The sequence below is a fragment of the Equus caballus genome, chromosome 8 (genome assembly GCF_041296265.1).
Source record: "Equus caballus isolate H_3958 breed thoroughbred chromosome 8, TB-T2T, whole genome shotgun sequence".
Lineage (NCBI taxonomy): Eukaryota > Metazoa > Chordata > Mammalia > Perissodactyla > Equidae > Equus > Equus caballus.
The window spans coordinates 81,364,808-81,387,293 of record NC_091691.1 but is presented as its reverse complement, the minus strand read 5'-3'; the positions used below and the strand labels follow the sequence as shown (position 1 = coordinate 81,387,293).

At 36.9% G+C, this 22,486-nt stretch overlaps 1 protein-coding gene across 50 annotated transcripts in view; it reads left to right on the top strand.

Annotated features, from left to right (window-relative positions):
- The window catches only part of TCF4 (transcription factor 4), a 344,026-nt gene that overhangs the window by 278,390 nt on the left and 43,150 nt on the right, over positions 1-22,486 (top strand). For all 50 annotated transcript variants that reach the window (XM_014727825.2, XM_070275681.1, XM_070275697.1 and 47 more), the window contains 2 exons: positions 14,421-14,526; positions 18,402-18,535. In XM_014727825.2, coding sequence (XP_014583311.1) covers positions 14,421-14,526; positions 18,402-18,535 — 240 coding nt within the window. The remainder of the gene's footprint in view (positions 1-14,420; positions 14,527-18,401; positions 18,536-22,486) is intronic.

Below are 22,486 nucleotides of genomic sequence, written 5' to 3'. Positions count from 1 at the left end.
GCACTTCAACACTAAAAGTCTACTGTGTAAACTTTGTAAGTGAAGGAAAGAATTGGTCCTCTTTTACTTGGGCTGTTTCCTTTGTCTGTTTAGTAAGTATTTATTGGGCCCCTGCTGTGGGCAAGCCATTGTATTGAAAGTGCTCTGTCATACTTTCTGCCCCTAAGGAGCCCATAGTATTTTACGGGAGATAAGACCTGCATACCTGCTAAAAGTTACAACTTTCTAGAGTAAAATGCTGGGAAAGTTTAGAAGATGAAATATATGTGATTAAAACTTACTGAGCTCATTCTTTCCTGAAAGTCTTTTGGTTGATAATCCTGTCAATAATATATTAACACCACTAGCACACATTCCTATTTGTACGTGTTAGAAGACAGCGCTGAATAGGTGGTCCACACATCACTAAGTTTTCCATTAAAGAATATAGACTCATCACTCCGGAAAATATTTTAGGCATCGTTAGGGTGCAGAACATGCCATACAAGTTAGATACTTTGATGTCCCTACTTTTTCAAGGTGTTTTCACAGTGCATGATCTTGTTTATTTGTACCACATCTGCATGTAGCGGCAGATGTTATGAGCTATATTTCCCAAACAAATATCGTAAGATTGAGAGAGAGGATAAATGACCTACCTGTGGTCAATTAATTAATGATAGAATCAAAACTCAAAAGATGGTTTCCTGCTCCTTAGAGCACGTTAGGGCCCATTATCTATAGCTGATTAGCTCACTTAAGACATCTTAGCAGTGAGGGAGAATCACAAGTTTCCTTCCTTGGTAAGTGAAAAGCAGTGAATTTGCTAACAAAGGGGTCGTGGGTGACTTTGGTGAGAGAGCAGTTTTTGCTTCAGTGAAAGGGCAGCCTCTTCTAATAAGGGCTACATTATTTACCTGAATTTTCCATCTAGCAACTGACGACAAGGCTTACTGCTTAAGAAATATGGCCCATTGTTGGTCCTCTCTGCTACTGGAATACGATCTCCCTACAGATGGGCCCTTGCTAATATTTATGAAGGACAACACATAAGTTATGAGTCTGCTACAGTGTTTTGTTTCGTTTTGTTTTAATTGAGGTGAAATTTACGTAACATAAAATTAACCATTTTAGAGTGAACAATTCAGTGGTATTTGGTGCATTCAAATTGTTGAGCAACCACCAAATCTGTTTAGGTCCAAAACATTTTCATCACCCCTAAAGGAAACCGCATACCCATCAAGCAGTTTCTTCCTGTCCCCCTCCTGCTGTGTTTTATAAACCTTTAATTTTATCATATACATAAGCATGCGCGTGCACACACACACACACACACACATACATGTTATACACACTCTCTCTCTATCTAGAGATTAGTAAGTTCTAGACAGAGGACCTGATGTGTCCTATTTATGTAAGCAAAGAACTATATATTTGATGGCTGTGTCTCCATCAGGAAGAGGAGGAAACGGAAACATCCCTTGCTTCTTTTTCACCTTTCTGTATATTCCTCTTAAGTTCTCACTAGATACGAATTTATCAAGGAAGAAAAAAGAAATTCTGAGCCTTTTATTATGTCAAACTGCTGTGATCCTCTTCGTGTAAAAACATTTTCTCGTTAATTTCATCAACACTGAGAATTTTAAACTGCTTCCCTTATCTTAATATTAAGCAGTCATGTGGATTTTACATTTCTGTTCTGACGATTCAAACTGATTGAACCAAGTAACTTAGTTATCAAAGATTTTATTTCTTGGAAAGAAATCAAAGGTGCATTCTTACTGTAATTTTTATTGTTAAAGAAATGACTGTTGTTTTTATTTACACCCTTCTTATTCCAGAAGAATATTCGAGTAGCAGATCGTTAAACTATCTATCTTTAAAATTAAGAAAAATTAGATCAAATGAAAGAAATGTCTGAAATTTAAATATTTGAAAAGTTAACTTAGTTACGTTTTAAATGTTCCTGAAGATATGAACTGTTTATTTTGGTTACTTGTTCTTCTGTTGGCCAGTCCCATTTCAAGAATATTATTGCGCTTTATTAATTCCTCACCTCCTTTAAGAAGTTTTCTTTGAATAACCGTCTTCTAATGGGATAATTCCCCTTACATTGTTTTTTGCATAAGCATTTTGTACAAAATTCTACTCCCCTTTTCATACATTTTCTAGTGGCTTGTTACACATCTGAACTCTCTCAACTAGCTCCTGATGAAAATTCTGGCTTCCTTATTTTATTTTATTTCTTACTTTTTTTGTTTGTTTATGTATTTATTTAATGTACTAAAGCACTAGCCGTGTGCTAACTAGAAGCTCTGCTCTATGGGTTAAATCAGTGATGTTCTTGACCAATTTTACCTGAAAGTTTGCCCTGGGCATGGGGGAGGGGCAGGTGTTTCAATGGGTCATGGCGAGGTGGCTGATTGGACGTAGTTGTTGACAATTGGCATACTTTTTTTTTTTTTCTTTTCATTTCAGTCTGTGCCACAGAGTCATACATTTGGTGATTATTTTATGCTTTTGTTTTTAGTTGAAAGCCGTTAGGGCCATATGTTTTGACAGAAAAAAGATAATTCCTACTTGTTTTAGCTTTGTGAAAGGAAGGATGCGGTAATCATTTTACAGTGTACCATGGCAGTGATTCCTGTTCACAACTTTGCCAGATTGGAAACTCACTGTTCCTAACAATTGTGTTGGTAAGCAGAAGATGAAGGCATCTGTTTGAAGCCCCCAGAGTTAAGCTTGATGCTTCAAAGCACAGCACAGAGTTCATCTATAACTCTGCTTAGCATTCATTAGTAGATCTCATTTACTAATATGAATATTTGATCTCCAGATTTCTTGGATTGTAGGTGATTCGGAAGGATATTCTAATCAAGTGCTAATAATTCTGACCTGGGATTGGAGAGAAAAGACCTAGGATGTAGCCCCACTCCTGTCCTCATGGGGTCATGTGACTACTGGGAAGGGAAGGCACTTACCCTGTCCTGGCCTCTCTTTCCTAGTGTATAAGATGGGGGAGATGGTTGATCGCTTGGATAGGCCATCTATTGCAAAGTGATTATTAAATAAGGTAGCGGATGCAGAAAGTCTTTGTAATTTAAAATACTGTGAAGATACAAACTTTTTATAAAGATTAATCATAGAATTTTACCAAATTTCCTTTTATACAATTAAGTTCAAGGTCAAAGAAGGTATATAGAGTAGGACATATCCCCTTTTGTGAATTGTTTCTTTGAGTATTCCTCTTGTCTATTCAATATCTCTTAGGATCTTGGTCTCGCTATCATTTCATGGGTCTCTGCTCTTGAGAGTGTCTTTCTGCTTTTGTCCAGCACAACTTTCTTCCTAATCCCTCTTGCTTCCTGGGAAGGAATATGTGTATTTAGGAATGATGACTCTGGCTATCTGTTATCATTATGTACAAACAAGCACTAAAGACACTTGGGATTGAAGGAGTAAGAATGGCACGTTTAGGGTTGCACAAGGTCAAACTATAAAGTAATCATCATTTTTCTTTGGTGCTGCTTTCCCTTCTTGTAGAGCCCTCTTTGTACTCTCATCCTTTCTCCATTTTCCTCTCATTCTTAAAAGTTAATTCTTGGGAAAAGATCTGACACCTCATCGCATCAAAGTGCAGTAACGGCTAACAGACTGTAGCAGTATTTCCCAGGATGAGGGATCATTGGAGATATGTTGAAAAGTGGTTTTGTGTCCATGAAATTTCTTCCAGGACGTAGGCTTCACCCCTCGCAGTAAAGTACATTGACTAAGGTCTGCAGCGATGAAATTAATTTGTGTACCTCAATGGTGCCCAAACTTCTTTGAGCTTAGATCCCTTTTTAAAAGACACACCTGTTAACATGCAGTGAAGGATGTCAGCTCTAGGCTTCAGGTATCAAGCTATGGACTTGAGTTCAAAGGGAAGAGGGTGGGGAAAGGTATTCTTAGACCCCTGACATATGGACCATTATAGGTAATTGTGTCCACCTTCTGAAGAAAGCTCAGCCCTAAAACACATCAAGAGGTGAAATGCATGAAAATCTTGTTTTTGCAGAACCAATGAATGTTCATCTTTCTCTGTGTTATGATGTTATTCTTAGTTTGATGTGTTTCTTGTGTGTGATATATTTATTCGTTCATGCATGTATGCACTTAGTAACCACTTGAGCCTTTTCTGTTTCCGTTAATACACACACACACACACACACACACACACACACACAGTACACCTGCACATTTTTTTCTTAATTCCTTTTTTAACCTTATTGTTTCTGCAGTTGACTGTCTTCAGCAGACCTTCTTAGCATTCAATAGGGTATAGAAGAAACAACAATAATCAGCATTGGAACAAACCTAAAATTAATTTCTCTGTTATTATAGAATCATAGAATTTGTTTTCATTTGGAAGACATGCTGCCCTCACTTAAGTGATGAAACAATACCTTCAGAGGTCACAAAGCTATTTATTGGCAGATATAACCAACACTATTTTGATGTTCCAACACCTCCTAATGAAACTGTAGTTGTCTTCTAAGAAAAGCAAATAATTGTTTCCTGAAGAGGAAAAAACAGGGTTGAGTTGGTAGATGTCCCATTAGAAAAAATTGACAATCATGAATTTGATGTGATAGCTGTAGATAGAGATAGAAATAATTTAGTTACATCTACTTAAGATTTAAGATAACTAGAAATAATGATAATTAATCGAAGTAATGTTGCATTCTTCTTCACATTACCTCTAAGTTCTGATGAGCATTCCATAAATAAAAGCTTGGAAACAACTTAGTGGTTTAGAACGTATTAAAGAGTTGTGATGCCCTTAACATCCAAACTTTTATGTGTGTCAATCCTGAGCCTGGTGATGAAGCCAATTCCCATGTGAATAAGGAACATAAGGAATGTTACCAGGAAGAAGTCAGGTTTCACCTGGACCAAATTTTATGCATTAAGTGTTTCAAGAGATCTTTAGCCAGGTGTAACTTGATCAGTTTAAGTCTTTCTCAGCGAGGGCCAAGGTACTCATAGTGTTGGCAGTGGGCACTCCTGTGATATACCACATTGAAAGTAATAGCAAACATACAGCTCTGCTCAGTTAGTGCCAAGAGCAAGCGACATGCAGGTGTAAAAATAAAAAGAAGTATTTGGAGCCAGAGGCTAGTATATAGACGGGACTATATTCACACTTCACTTGAGAGCTTTAAGTAATAATATGGTGCTTTTTATCAGTTTAGTGTCCTGGTATTTAGTCCTGGGTCTGGTTTCACCACTAAACCCCAGTGTAATTCTCTTCAGATTACTTAACCTCTTTCTGTCTTTAGTACCATTAAACAGGAGTCTTAATACCTGTTGCTTCTTTGCTCAACTTCGTGGCTGAAGACAGATGAATAGTCCTTCTTTTAGCAGCACACAAGAACCTCCTTTGTGCTCCCCTCTGAGATCATCTTGTGTTTTTCTCTTTGGGCAAAACAGCATTTTCAGGCCCTGGGCTGCTAAATGGCCAGGAAATATATGGGATCCAGGATTCTCCTAAGCTGGGTTGTGGTAGGAGGCCATGTGTATCATGGAGAGAATCCATAGTTATTAAGTTAATGTTGCAGATGAGTGATTAAAGCTCAAACTCTGAAAGAAGACTACATGATTTCAATCCCAGTTTGCCACTTAACTGGCTTTGTGACTTTGAGCAAGTTACTTAACCTCTCTATGCCTCAGATTCCTTATCTATAAAACAGTAGGGTTAGTGTAAAGACAAAATGAGTATATGTATAATTTTTTTGCTGGAGTAGTGTCTGGCATATCATAAGTAAAGTGTTAGCTATTTTTATCATTGTCATCATTTTGTCATGCCAACTGTGACAAGAGCTTGGGGCTGGCAGGCATTGGGAGGGACCAGGTCCTTTTCCAGTTCTGGAGAGTGTTAAGCTATGATCTCATAATAAATTACTTCTTTTCTTTGTTTCTAATTGGCAACTCCCTGCATACATCACTGAGATGGTTGTAGAATAATATGTGAAAACAGCTTAAAAATCTCAAACATTCTCTATCTATATCTAGATATCATAAGTATGATTTGTGTGTGTGTGTGTGAGGAAGATTGGCCCTGAGCTAACATCTGTTGTCAGTCTTCCTCTTGTTTTTCCTCCCCAAAGCCGCAGTACATAGTTTTTTATCCTAGTTGTAAGTCCTTCTAGTTCTTCTGTGTGGGACGCCTGCCACAGCATGGCTTGATAAGCAGTGTGTAGGTCTGCACGCAGGATCTGAACCAGCAAACCTCAGGCCCCTGAAGCGGAGCACACCAACTTAACCCCTGCACCACTGGGCTGGTCTCTCATATGTATGATTTAATATCTGTGATATATCCATATCATAGCAGAGTGAGCCCAATCATACCTTTCCTGGCAGTTTCTCTGCCTCAGGTTTGCAATTATAACACATTGAAAATACTTCTAAAATAACAGGACACTATGTAGATTTAAATGATACTATTATACAATTAATAGTGATTCTTAGTTTTTTTTAAATTGAAGCAGAGTTTTTTTTCTTCTTTGTAAACTTATATACATGTCAAAGGCCACACAGATTCTTTTTTTTTTAGAGTTTGAAATTTGATTTAGAGATTTGAAAAATCACTAGCTATATAGGGAAGAAAACCATAAGCATGTCCTTGCCTTTTTATTTGAAGGCAAGAAAGAACAAGGCAGAGCTGCCTGCCCATAAAGAATGCCAGGTTTTTTGTAGTTCCTGGGGTGGGTGGCAAACAGGAGACACACACTTCGTAATGGGTCCAGCTCTCGTTTTTACTGTTTCACTGAGCTTGTTGCAGGCTGGGTGCGCTGGTAGAGAAATGCATTGCCTGCAGTCTGCCCATCCCTGCATGCTTATGCAACGCCTGATCCATTGTGAACCACTCAGGTCCCTGCTTCTCCTTCCTGTTGCTTTCTTTTGGGTCTTTTTGATATCTTTCACTTACAGAATTTGATTGATAAAAATACAAAGAAGGGAATTAAGATTCTTACAATTTTACTACATCTTAACACTGAAAAGGGAAATTTGGTGGCTGAGAAGGATAAAACTCTTGGCTGTAATTCATTTATAGGACTTAGCTTCAGATTTAATTTACTCATGAACAGATCATCAAAACTCGGCTGGTATTTAGAAGGATGGAAAAATTATATGTGATATTTGTGATGGGGTGTTTGGATGTGTGCTCAAAGCGACTTATGTTCTAAATATATTACATATTCAAGCAGTTTCTTTTAGGGGGATCATATACATATTCTTTTTCATATATTTTTGTGATGCGATATGGTAAAGACAGGTCATTGCTTGTTAGTGGAATAAAATATGAGTATCATATACATGAATGTTACATTTTACGCATGTTTAGATAATTGTAATTTTTTTCTCAGACTACCAATAAAGACAGTTTGAGGAGTAAAACTCTTCTTACTGGGAGTTATTTTAGGGCACTTAGAACTATTGGGTTAATTCCTCTAAAAGCTTCAAGTACTTTCGAGGGAAATAAAAACTTCACAATTTCCACAGCTTACACCTCTGAAATTTTTCCATTTATAATTAAACATCCATCTATTTGTCAATGTACTGCAACATTTATATGTTATCTCTAAACAGATTTCCTATTTATGTGATAATAATGCAAATTGCCCTTTAACCATCACTGGGAAATGAAGTAGGGTCTCCTTCCATTAGCAAATATTCCTTGACTTGATAATACATACTGAGAATATAGCAGATGAATGATTTTTATTCCTGTAGTTTGCTTTTATTTTTGTTTTTTTTGCACACTTGAATTGTTTACTCTCTTACTGTTATATGCCCTTGAGCATTATTAACTGCCTTTAAACCTTATAATAACTCACTCAACTCTGTTACTTGAATCTGTTTATTAAGCTTTTGTGCCATTTTACTGCCCATTAGAATATTTAAGTTATAAAGTTAAAGACGACTTTAGAAGGAATGCCAAGAGGGCTAGATGAGAAGTCAGGAGCCCCAGGGTAAGTGCTTTAACCTACTCCTTTTACTCATTTGTAAAATGAGGTTGATTATTTGAGCTTCAAAAATATGATCGCAAGAGGGAGGACAAGGCAACAAGTAGAGAAGTAGCATGAGAAGGGAAGGAACATCTGTAAAGAAGTGATATAAAAAGATTAAAAAAGAAAAAGTAATAAAAATGAAGATAGAGTAGAAGAGAGGGACCCAGTTACCAATGACGTGAAAATGGATCATCAGAAAAGGTGAAAATCCATTCAACTGTTATTGTCTAAAAAGAGTGGTCACACCTTGTCTAACTATAATTCCTTTGCCAAAGACACGAGGGGCCAAGGACAAAACTGCAGTTTAAGAGTTTCTTACCTACACACATCCAGAAACCTGGATCACAGATACTTTTCCCCAGTGTTCCACTTGGTATAATTTGCAGGAATTTTGGCAGATGGGTGTAAAAAAAGACTTTAAGAAATATGTAATAGGACAAGGGACTCTGAAAATAATAAGTAAAACTAAAACCTAAGTGTCCTGCCATTCGATAACATCAACATTTATTAAACACCAGTTGTGTGTGCGAGGTACCAAGGATGCCTAGAATTTGCCTCTCCCAGTAGTCCACCAGAAGAGTTCTTGCTTTTTGCAGCCTAAAGGGAACAAGAAGTCTTAAATGAGCTAGTGTTATACAGATAGCAGCTCTAACAGAGGGTGACACACATGGCCCCATAGGACTCTTCATGGACAAGCGTAACTCTAGACCAGCACTTCCAATAGAACTTTCTTCCATGGTGGGAAAGCTCTATGTCGATGATGTCCAGTATGGTAGCCAGCGACCACATGTGGCTACTGAGCACTTGAAATGTGGCTAATATGACTGAGGGACTCAATATTTAACTTTGTTTCATTTTAATTAAGCTTAATTCAAATAACCACATATTACTAATGGCTACCACATTGAACAGATATTCTGGATATGTTAAAAATAACTATAAGCAATAAGTAGCACTTACAATAAGATATAAATAACAATACTATTTGTTGAGCGCCTACAACAGATTAGGAATTATGCTTGACATATGTCATCTCTCATTCTCACAAGAATAGTCCCATTTGACAAATGAGGAAACTGAGACTCTGAGAGATAAATTGCTTTGTTATACCCTCACAACTAATTGTGAGAGCTAGAATTTGAACCTCGTTGGTCTGGCTCCAGAGCTGGGCAATTTCTTCTATCCTGCCAAATCTATTTCTGTACTCTGGAGGCTGTCTCTTCTAAGAACATCTTCCCTTTGCTTTCTAGATGAGCTAGCAGTATCCCTTTAACTTGGTCACATAGAACAATTACAGTGTCCCTTTTAACTCTTCTGAATGTGGAGGTATCAATGCCCCTGAGCCATTCTCTTCTCTTGCTGCGATCGTGTCCTTCAAACAATACCGTGAGAGTTGAGGGTCCAGCCCAGTTGCCTAAGTGTGAGGTGATTGCCTACCAGTATTTTTCCCCATTAGATGCTTCTCAGCATCAAAGTATTTGCCTAGGTCTGTGAACATCAATGGCACCACTGTCACAGTTTAGAATATTTGTGAAATCCCCCAAGGTCTGAGCAACTAAGTGAGCCTGGCCAGAACTTGGGCGCCTGAGGCATAATTCCGCTTTGCTCCTTTCTACTCATCTTGGAGCATACAGCAACTCTCTTTAAGGGTCTGAACGTCTCAGTTACAATGTCTCAGTTATTCTGAACTGATTCTCTTTGGAAATTTTATGTTCAGATGGTACTTGCAGCATCACTAAGGAGTAAGAATGTTAAGGAATGTTAAAGGTCTACCGTGGCTGTCACCCAACCCCGCTCAGTTACACACCTCTTGATACATGATCTGGACCCACTTCTCTTTAACCCCTCAGAGTTCAGCTTCTCACTTCAGGAAGCAAGTAATATTAGCATATGTTGGTTTCACTCTAAACATGCCTTATTACATTTTATTTTCTTAAAAGGTAATTATGAGACCTCACAAGAATATTTCTATAACCTATGGCCATAGTTTAGCCTCATGTTGCTAGTTAAACTACCTTTTCCTTTCTTTTTTGCCTGTTAAGAGCTAGGAATGGTTTTTTAATGGAAAGAACATAGACTGTGATGACTGGCTCAAATCCTTCTTTTCCTACTTGATAAACTTTTAATGTGGAAAGGTCGTTCGGCTTTCCTGAGTCACATTTGTCCAGATAATAAAAGCAATAGCACAACAGTAACACTATTGTCTGGTGGTTTTTGTTTACCCAGTATGTGTCAGGGATCATTCTAGTTGCCTTACACATTATACCATTTAATTCACAGAAGAACTTTGCATAACAGGTACTGACATTCCCATTTTACAGGTAGGAATCTGAAGACCAGAGAGGTTAAAGTAATAAAGATTACCTAGCTAATAAATAGTAGAACTGTCAGTTAGACTCAGACCAGTTTTGGCCAATATGTTTGACCTCTCTACGATACATTAGCCCTGTGAAATAGGAACTGTTAATAATATCCATTTTGTATGACCATTATGAAGGTTAGAAATAATGTATATGGAGCTCCTAGCACAAAAACTGTTCCACAAGAGGCCCTAAACAAATGTAATCATTGTTATTTTTTAAATCTCCATAAATGGAAACTGATATGCCAAGACAGATAAAAATGAGAACATCAAAGGGAGAAGGTAGGTTATGCATGCTACTGCCTTCCTTTTGTTTGTTGGTGCGTGTGTTTGCTTGGTTTTCTTCTTTTCTAGTATGTTCTATTTGAAAGAACGTGTCATTTTGTTGCTCCTTTGATGACTCACAAAGGATAGTCAGGACATTGGATGGAACCACAAATGTACAGGAGTAATACTTCTCAAGTTACAGCAAAAATTAAATATGTCAAATGAAATCATTTTTTTATTTGTATCAGTTCAGGGTTTAGTGTTACCTGGAGAGCTTTGTTAAACTCAGAATTTCTATATGCCTGATTTTGTATGTTTTAAATTCAGGATGGTAAGAGAAAGAGAATGGTGCTAATTTTGAATGTTAACGATGCTTTCCTACTGGTTCTCCATGAAACTTTTATTCAACAAATATTCACTAAAAGAGCTGGAGCCTGTGAGCTTTGGTCAAGTTTCCCCATTTCCAGTTTTGCAACAAAAATTTCATCCTTCCTTAGTTACTCCTGTGGGAGGAGTCAGAATGCCAAAAGTCACCTTGATCTAAGCCACCTTATCAGAGAAAAACTAAGTGGAGATTTTTGTTTCCCTTTGGACTTTTCTCATGTTTCATTGGTGGGGTCTCTTCAATACATTGAGCTACAGTTTGGGATTTTTATTTCATGTTTTTCTCGGACCAACTTTCTGGTGTTAGTTGTTAAAAATGATTCCAGCTATTTGAAGATATCTGGGATATTTGTTATTGTTCTGTTAAATAAAACAGTATCTTATTTAACAAATGTGTAAGTCATCTATTTACCTGGAATAGTAGTAATTAAAATTAAATGGATGTGAGCTTTTATTATTTAGTTTCTCTGTTAAATACTTTACTGAAACCCATACTTTGAAGTCTTTTGGTTGGGAAATTGGCAGAATTGTTGACTGAAGTAAAAATCATGAAGCAGTTCCATCCAGGTTATTAAAGATTAAAACATTAAGGATAAACCGAAGCATGAACATCACGACCACTCTGTTTTCATAAATGTTGTCTTATACCTTTACCACCATTTTTAAAGAAAGTAACCATTAAATAGTGGCATATAAAGAGCAATTGATAGTTGTATATCTTGACTAAGTTGCATTTCTTAAGCAGTTGCTTTGACCATTCTATTATTGAATTTTCTTATAATTAAAGTGTGGGGGGTTGAACTAAATAAATTCTTTGATTCCTTCTACTTTAAAAAGTTCAATAGTTCTATGCAATGTTTGTTTATATAAAGAAATATATAGTGCTTACCTTAAAAATAACTTTTGAAGTAAGAAAGATGAAGTATATAAATGGAAAGGGAATAATACAGTACCTGATCCATAAATTGTGATATAAAGAAAATTTATAAAATATACAGAAATTGCCTTTTTAAAAAAAGCTGTAAACGATGGTCCATTTCTTGTTAACAAAGACTTTCATCTTATCTAAAGAGTTTTCGTTTGGCTACAATACCAGAAAATAGAAACTGTGTAGTAAAATATGTCCTAAAAACTTTATAACCCCGTAGATATTCTTTTTCATGCAGGCAGTATTTATTAATTTAAGGTTAATGATCTTACCCTCAGATTGAGCTTGATCATAATTCATAGTTAAAGTAGCTTGCTTATACATGAGCAAACTTACCAATGATTTGTCCTTATCTCCCTAAAGAAATATCAAATAATTCTACCCAAATTGGGAAAAAAGTTGAACCTCGTTAGGTCCCATTAAATGCTGTTGACATAATAATATTCATGTTTGAGGATAATTTAGTAGACTATGTAATTAAAATAAAACTATGGATTATCCTAAAAGAATTGGTTTTAATTGTTTTAAAATATAAGGTGATTTAATAATTTGGGTCAGAGTTTATTTTCAGTTTTATGGTAAATATATTGATTTCTGGAATTTGAGAGTAATACATAGTATACTTAGCTTGTGTTAATACTGACAGGCCAAATAGCTGTCAGGCCGATAGCCTCTAGATATATTATAGACGTGCTCATTCTGTCATTAGAATGAGATGATCTAATTTTTCAATTTCCCCTTTTCCTGGAAGGTAATGTTTTGTTTCATCTTTTTAGCCTAGTCTCGATACCTTCTCTAAATACATTTAGTACTATTCCCCAAACTGTTAGTTGTGTACTTCTCAAAAAAGTACTGGGTTTTGCCTGACAGAACTTAGGGTATTGATTTGTTTTGGAATTCCTAGCCTAAGTTTTATTCTTTGTCTCTTAAAGATACTTGAAAAAAATTTTCCCTTATTGTAAGTCCTGTGGAAATGGAAGTCAATAGCTGTTCCTACATTTAAAATGTGAAGACAATTTAAAAATAAAATTAAAAAATAAGATAGCCCATGAAATATAGGGCTGATGTCCCTCCATGACTTAGGAAAAATCCTTGTTTTCTAACGTGTGTGTTGATTTTGTGGTTTGTTTTTGTTTTGTTCAATCTCCAGGACTTCCCAATTTTCAAGGGCATCGTGGGGCATATGTAGCATTTATTTGATGTATGTATGTGTATGCATATTTTCCCACATCTGTCTCTGTGGACCTATCCTTTGTGAAATCCTAAACCTTGTATTAATGTTTAGTTTGTGATTCATGGTGTTCTGAGAGCAATTATGTAATTTTTCTTAGGGTGTTTATTCACTGTGCACTGTAAAAAAAAAAAGGGAGGGTGAGTTATTTTTTGGTAACCCTGCAGTCGCCTTTTTATTGGTGAATTTCTCTTTCTTTTCCTGTGACCTGTGAATATCACTGTAGGCTCACTGCCAATTTTGTGAGCTGCTGCCTGCTTCAAAATGGAGGCAGGAAGGTATCCATTTTCATCAAGAGGATGACAGTGTTTCAGTCTCTCCGACCATCTGGAGAGAGAAACTTTTGGAGCAAAAGAAAATGGGGATTTAAAAAAATTATATTCAGCAGAAAAGCCAAAGGGGGAAACCAATTAAAGTTAAACTATACCTTATGAATTTATGTTTTTCTAGTATGCTGTCTTCTTTAAAGGAAACATAAACAAGAAAATAAACAGGCTATTTTTATAAAGAACCAGTTCCCCAAGTCTCATGAGTATTAGTAAACAAATGTAAGTAAATTAGGATTTTGGCACACTTTTTAAGTTTAGTACACACACAAATATAATAAGAACTATAAATGAAGGTTCCCCCCCCTTCATATACACACACTGATTGTTGGTGGTCTATGTAGATCCATACTTTTAATGGACTTTTCCATGCATCTCTGCAAAAAACTGACACTATGGGAATTTAATATTCCAAGATATATTTGTCACTTTCTGTGGTCTGGATAGTGCATTCATTTTTCTCTTTGTCTCTCTCTCTCTCTCAAAAGTGAAAATTTTAATTGAAAGGTAGAATAGAAGGGAGAAGTTTGATGCATGTCTTTCTGTTTTTACCTTTCACGTGCTCCTGGGCCATCTATGTTTGGAAAAAAAAAAAAGATGCTTGGACTCCCAGGGCAACCCTGTGGGTATTATATACTATATTTACAACTGGACATAGTTTGCAATATTCTTACCTGTGATTCGAAAATATTATTCACACAACTATACTCAGGAGTTTCTTGGGACTTGTTTTTCTGTATTCTGAAAGGGACAGTGTTTCTAGGTTTTATTCAGATTTAGAATGGCCATGGTTGAAATTTAGCATTTGGTACCTGCTTCTTGTAAAGTAATCGACCTTGAGATGCTTGGTCAATGCAGCAGGCAAACTAAATTGGCTCTTCTCCCTCAGGTTTATGCTCCTTCAGCAAGCACTGCCGACTACAATAGGGACTCGCCAGGCTACCCTTCCTCGAAACCAGCAGCCAGCACTTTCCCTAGCTCCTTCTTCATGCAAGGTAAGATGCTGCCTCTTCTAGGGGAAATCCCCTGGACAGAGTCTTCCTGGGTCTTTCCATATCATATACGGGGCAAAAGGCTGCTGAACTGATACCCGAGAAATGGAACTCTAGGCCGGTGTAAAATATCGGAGGTCGTGCTCTTCTTAGGAACCAAATTAATTAAAAGTAAATTAATTAATTAAAACTTTACTTTTTTTAAAATTGAAGGCCCTTGAGCAATAGTGAGTTCAGGTTGGACTGGTCTGCTTCACTGAGAGCTGATGCTTCTTCGGGGATGGTCTTCCAAGACTGATCATTTTCAGTATCATCTTCACCATCCCGAAGAAGAACTTGTATGTATGTTTAGAAGTGTACTTTGGTTCAATGTGTATTTTGAGCGTCCTTGGATTTAGCCAACTGGGAATAAATTGTCCTTATGTGTAACCCTACATAAAATTTTCAGCAACTAATTAATTTATAGGTATGAACAAGAGGCCCGTTTAAGATGAAGTGACCCATCTGAAGACTGGAATATCATTTCATTACACAGCAGAAGCTGTATCCCAACATGCTAACTGATTTAGGGTAAAAGACCCAGCTTTTTTCCTGACCAAATGTAGAAAATTACAGCTTCTTGGTGGATAAAGTGTATTTGTTCTTTTAGTTGTCCAGTCTGTTTAATTAAATGCACTTGGATGTGTGACCCATGAGCTTGTAGTCCTGCCACTAGTAGCACAGCTCCTTTCTGCTGCTTGATAAAGACTGGGATAGTTGAAATGACAGCAGCTGCTTGTAAGAATAGACTGTCCGGAGGATGCAGCTCCATCACTGATACTTACTGCCACTTATAGTCAAAATGTGATGATCTTGTACCAAGTTAATACTCTGAAATTTAGATATAGAATTTACCAAGAACCCCTGTATGTGGAACTTAACTCTTTTTGCCTTGGTGTAAAACCTTGCTTGAGTGTGCCTTGGCAAAATGCCATGGGATTTCCTTCTTCATGCTCCTCTAGGAAGGGCCATGCCAGGGAGGGGGAGTGTCCTTGCGCCAGTGAATGCCAGGGGAGCAGCCTGGTGTCTTGCTTAGATTACAGTGGACACACTCAAAATCATTCTGATTAAAAGGGATTTATTTTCTTTCCCTTCAGAGTGTTAGCTCTTTTAGGTTGTTAGTTCACATGTGAAATTCCATGGAAAATCTATAAAATTGAATCGAATGGGTCCCTTAGGAACAGAGAGAATTTGTTCCACACGTCATGGAGCTCGTGTTCACAGGGATCCTTTATCTCTGTGACCTGTCCTAGGTGTAACTCTCAAAGGGACGCAGCAGAGTATGTCACTTGAGTGCATTCTGTACCATGATGAAAGGCTTCTCCCCTTCACCTATAAACAGCAGCCAGTCTCTGGCATCAGCTTTCCCTCCTTTGTGACCAGTCAGAGAAACTGTGTTACTGGTGCTTATAGAGATTGTCAACTCAAGGGTTCGTCACTCAGAGCTGATTGAGAAAATTGACAGAAGGATAGATTTCTTCAATCTGCCTACAGGAAGGTGGCCTGTTTAAATTGTGCCCACGGCCGGGGAGATCAGGTGGATTAAAACAATAGTCTCTTCCCCATAGCAGACCATGCAAAACGTGGGGAACAGATTTGTTTTTCTGCACATGAATACCCAAAAAGCAAAGAAAAAAATTTTGAGTTGACATTTATGATGAGCACAAATAATTTGCACACATCTAATTCTATTCTTTCAAAACAACATTATGCCAAGATCATGGGATGTGATAAATATTAATTTACTGTGAAAAGCATAATTTATGTAAAATATGTATTTTTATAAGTCTGCATTGAGTAGAGTGTTCTGTGTTAACAAATCCTAAATGTATTTCCATATAGTGCATCACGTTGTCGGAGTGTTTCAGGAGACTGTTATTCAATGATATATCATCTCAATTTATTTGTCATGTATGCCATCTATCTGAAATCTTAGTGGTCTTGAACTTCGTTTTTGAATTTAAGATGACGTTTAAACTTCCACAGTCTCAGGGCTAAATCTAAAGTATATGGAGTAATCACTTTTTGAGAGTCCCGTGTTTTCCCTTTGTGATCACAGAAACAGCACACCATGATCCCATTTCACACCGACTTTCTTCCTTGAGGGGTGTGTGGTGCCCTGAGAATTTAGGTCTGGAAGAAGCATGCAGTTTAGGTGAAAGGTATTCAGAGACTGTCAGGAGCATATTTTAAACTCACTACTGCGTGACTTCTTATTTTTTAACTTTAATTTCCATCTTCTAGTTAAAATTCTTAAGTTGTCAAAATCACAGACATGAGTTTGCTGACATAGTTCTAAAGAAATCTACAGATTATTCCTCTCTGTCCTGAAACTATTCCAGTTTTTCTGAACTCTCACCTCTGGATTTAAAAACTCAGTGAAAGGGGCCTGCCCGGTCGTACAGTGGTTAAGTTTGTGCACTCTGCTTCTGCAGCCAGGGGTTCACTGGCTCGGATCCCAGGCAATGGACCTACGCACCGCTTATCAAGCCAGCCTGTGGCAGGCGTCCCACATATAAAATAGAGGAAGATGATCACAGATGTTAGCTCAAGGGCAATCTTCTTCAAGCAAAAAGAGGAAGAATGGCAACAGATGTTAGTTTAGGGCCAATCTTCCTCACCAAAAAAACAAAACAAAACAAAGAAAAACCACAGTGAAAAAAAAGTTTGTGAAATATAGTGCTAGATTTAACTTGCCTATTGCCTAAATTTTCAAAAGGCCTTTATAAATAAAATGTATGGTGAATATAATCTTCTTTTCATGGAAATAATACCTGCCATACAGTGTACACCTAGTTGATGACCTGGTATATATCTGACACTCAATAATTTTTGTTAAACTATTGAAGGAGGGAAAAATTGAATAAATTCAGCAGTAACATAGATTCTGCCCCCTCGCCTACCTCTTATTTTGAGGAACCCAAACCAAACAATAGCAATCTCTGATAGTAACCCCTAGGCCAATAGGCTCAGAGAATGAAAAAAAAATCTGTAGGAATGTTTTCAAAGATGAACTTGATATTAAAAGATACTTCAGATAATTTCGATATAGTTTTAAACCTCTTTTTAACTTTGATTCTTTTTAAACTTTTTAACTTTCTAAATAGTTTATAAATAATATAAATCCAGAGGTTCTCAAAATTGACTATAACATAATATCCACCTATGATATGTGCATGTACTCTTTGAATTGCTACCGAAGGCATAAAATAGATATAGAACTTTATCCCAAAAATAAAAATTTAAAAAGAAAACAAAAACTGAGAACTATATATTTGAGAGTCCTCTTCCTATATCCCATAGTGTAATTCCAACTTTAATTCTGTCTACTATTTATCTTACATGAATGAAATCGTCTTTTCAATCTGAGATGTTTTTTATTATTACTTATTTCTTTCTATGCTTTTAAAATTTGTAAACTTATCAACTCTGTAATGTCTCAAGTATTTTATTTTCACCCAAAAATTTAGGAACAATTAAATCTTTTAGTTAGTTCTCATAGAAAAAGAGGTCAGGGGATTTGTAAGAAATGTTTTTCCTTTAGTATTAGCTACCTTGCTGATTTGACATAATTCTATGTAGAAATGTGTTCTGTTGTCCTTTTTTACAGTTGGAATTTTTACTAAGAACACTTTAACTATGTTCAATATTTATATTTGTTTGGCAATACAGAGCCACTTGGGAAAAAAATAATGATGACTATCTTCTGATGTAATCAGCTAACCAACACAAAGATGAATACACACCAGGCAGTCATTTTCGAGTATGTGAAAAAACCCTATTCTATAAGGCGAGGCTGAATGCCTCAGAAAAGTCATGGTTTTTTTTGTCCTTTACAGATGGCCATCACAGCAGTGACCCTTGGAGCTCCTCCAGTGGGATGAATCAGCCTGGCTACGGAGGAATGTTGGGCAATTCTTCTCATATTCCACAGTCTAGCAGCTACTGCAGCCTGCATCCACACGAGCGTTTGGTAAGGCAGATTTACTTGGTAATGGGGAGAACACAGCCACTTTATTAAATCTCATCCTCTGTCTTTCTATGCGTGTACACAAGGACTCTGTAAATGAATATAAAAATGGTACACAACATTATTCTTACAGTTGTATTGTTTCCGTGATCAAAGACATAACTAAATCAGACCACCTTTGTAAGCCCTTCCAGATTCTTTTTGTCTTTGCTCTTCTGTTTATCGTGTTTTGCTCTGTACTTTATCACCATGTCAGCTCCCTTTGGTGCATAAATACACACTATTTGAGTTGCAGAATCTCAACTACAGCGGTTCCTTGTTGTATTTTTGCTGTGTGTAGTTTTGAAGGATATACTGCAGGGGGCAGAGTGGAGTGACAGTGAGTAGACTTTGAGGGTGGGTGATGTGTGTCACCCACAGGCGTTTCCATTTCCCCTTGAGTGGCTCTTGTTGCTGGCACAGCTTTGAGTTGGTGTGCCACACCCGAAGGAAAGAGCTCATGTTTTCTCCAGTCCCATCAGTGACAGCAACCATGGGATTTCTCTATCAGCTTCCCACTTTTCAGTGTTTTAGCTTTAATTCCACAGTGCCCAATATCCCCCTGATACTCTCTTTTGCTGCTCTCTAATTGAAGATTGCTGGGCTGTAGAATGTTATCTTTCTTTCATTATTGAAGTTTCTACTCTACTCATCACCTACATTCCTCCATCCTAGTATGTCTCTTTCTCCCAGAGGAAGCAACTCATCTGATGTTTTTCTAGCCTCAGAATCCACTTATGAACTTAAGTCCCTCGTTAAATGGAGGAGAGAGTACTTCTAGATCATGAGTTAGGTTTGGGATGCAGATAATGTGGAACTGAGTCCCTTGTGCAATAAAATAGCTTAAAAAATGTATGAACCTCTAACCCTGCAAATGCAAAAGGGTGTGACAAATCCAGTGGTCCTCAGTGATACTTACATCACTCCTCTTCATCTTGTAATTTTTCCATTTTTCTTCTCCTAATACCCAGATTTATGTTTCTTTTTCTGTTTGGATGTAGGAAATCGTACTTTCTGGATTCCTATGGTCTTCCCTTTCTTTTGCTCAACCACCAGAGATATAGAAAAGGTGACTTAGGGCCGGCCCGGTTGCGCAGCGGTTAAGTTTGCACGTTCCGCTTCTCGGTTCGGATCCTGGGTGCGGACATGGCACCGCTTGGCACGCCATGCTGTGATAGGCATCCCACGTATAAAGTAGAGGAAGATGGGCACGATGTTAGCTCAGGGCCAGGCTTCCTCAGCAAAAAGAGGAGGACTGGCAGTAGTTAGGTCAGGGCTAATCTTCCTCAAAAAAAAGAAAAAAGAAAAGGTGACTTATATCCTATTCTGGCAACCTAAAACATTTCCAGAAGTTAAGATTTCTGATATGCTTGAAAATACCTGTTTAGTTAGCTCTGGAGACAGAGACACTGTGTGGTCAACTAGCTTATCCATTATTGAGAAACAGATGACAGAGATGGAATTGGCCTTTTTATATCTTCTCCCAAGTTTGAATTTGTAAATCACAACATTTCTCAAATTTCAGCACATTTTCAGTAAACAGCAGATGAATTACTTTCAAATTTCCTCTTCTCCCACCTCCTACTTGGAAGTCTTAGATTGAAAGCTTAGAGAAATATCAACTATAATTATACTAGAATTTCTTCTTGGCTAATATTTTTATTTCTCCATCATCATTTTCCACTTCTCTAAGGACTCATGATCAAAACTACATGTGTCCTATAAGCAAAGAAAATTTTGGTGACAAAAGATTTGGACACTATACTAATAGGTTGGAATTTCAGTCCTTTTAAGAGTTGTCTATTTGACATTTACTTCTCTTCCCTCCTATATTGATTTCTTTCTTTCTCTATCATATTCTAACATTTTGATCTGAGTTGATTTTATCCCAGTCAACTTCACTGCATGGGGGAGGTATCTTTAAAATGTGCTCAAATGCACAAAATGTATAATTTTAAAAAGGAAACCAACTGCAGTCCTTTTAGAAAAAAAATTTGCTGAAGCAGAACACTATTATCAACCAGGAAAAAAGATCATTTTGAAGGAGTAACCCAATAGGTTGTATCAGATGCTATACTTGTAAAATGTCATTTACCCATCACGAAACACAAGGTTTTCATTCTTCACTTGAAATTGGCAGATCTTAAGAGATTAGGGGTTTTGTTTTAAAAAAGGGTAAATGAATTAGGTCTCTGGTAATGTATCCTAATGAATTTTCTCACTGAAGGAGAAACTGTTGTATTATTGTATCTAATAATCATTGTAATTTCATATTTAACCATAAGAAAATCTCTTATTGAAGTGTCTTTTAAAAATCTGACACTGATTGAGAATAATTTGCGTACGCAGTAGGGAGTTCATGTCCTTTCACTTGAAAAGAAGGGTAGTTCCTTACAATTGTCATCCATAGCTTTTGGCCAGTCCCATACTGAGCAAAGGAATAGTTTGAGAAAAAGAAGAGAGCTTTCCTTGGGTTATTTTGGGTAAAAATTGGCCAAATTAGTATGTCTTTAAAGGTGAAACTTTTTAGAAACATTATTGCCTTCATCACTTTATACTATCTTATAATAGAATGTGTAATTATAGAGCTTAAAATCCACACATTTCAGTAGCAACTGTCAAGTCACCAGTTTTGATTCTTTAAGTCCCTTCACAGTTTCAGCCTCTACAACACATTCCCACAGCTAATCACTACTATGCCACAGATACACATACAAAATCACTGAGGAGATTGGAGTTCGTGGTTAAGCTTTGGAATGGGTTGTTGTAGAAGATTTAAGTTTGGAATGACTCGGCAGAGTTCTTTTTAAAAATAGGATACAGTCCTTGCTGTCTGGCATGGTTTAGGCACAGTCTTAACACCACAGAGTGAAATAGTCCCAGGAGTCTGGAATTTTAATATAGAGGAAATTTTGTTGTCTTATTTTTTTGTAACGTAAACCCTTCCCCCGGTCATTCTCAACTGGGGCCATTTTACCCCTCAGGGAATGTTTAGTAATATCTGGAGACATATTGTGATGTTACAGCTTGGGGGGGTAGATGCTACTGGAGTCTAGCGTGTGAAGGCCAAGGATGCTGGTAAACATACTGGCATGCACAGAAGAGCCCCTACCTCCCCAGCAAAGAAAGATCTGGCACAGAAGCTCAATAGTGCCGAGGTTGTAAAACCCTGCTTTAGCCCAAAGCTTGATTTTATTCTTAGTATGTGCTGCCAGTTATTATATTTTCTGATCTTTGAGTTATCAACCCATAGGTTGATAAAAACATCACTAATGGTAACATTTTTAACACTTACTCTATCAATAGACTCCAAATACACTATAATTGGGTATCATAAGTAAAAATAAATAAACAAATAGTGGGCATGTAAAACCATAACACTTTATCACACTTCCCCTTTCCCTTCCCTTTGTAGCAAGTAGGGCGGACAGTATTAATAGCTGGAGTGAGAGAGACTACAGGGACCTCTTACAGTTGATCTCTAAATACTCTACAAGAGACATTAATGACATATCACTAATATTCTCTTTGGTGTATTTATTATGTCTTTGAGTGACAGTCGTTTGCAAGATACTTTTCCTTGTAAAATAACCTAGTTCTAAATCTCATTAATTTCTTTCAGCATCTAATTTTCTATGAGTCTCTAAAAATAACTGATTTACGTGGATTGCATTGGTTTCCCCATGAAAATTATGGGGAAGAACTTGTCTTTATTCTCTGAACTCAGTATTAACTCTTTGTCAAATCCTGATTTATTGCCCATTTTAAACCAAGTTAAAAGAGTCTAAAAATTCGCCCTGATGTGACCATCTTTTTCCTCTCATCCTGTGATTATTATAGTTATTTAAATATTTTTCAAAGTTATTTTCCTCTGTTTTGATTTTTGCATACTTGGGACTGATTTATAAAGTTTCT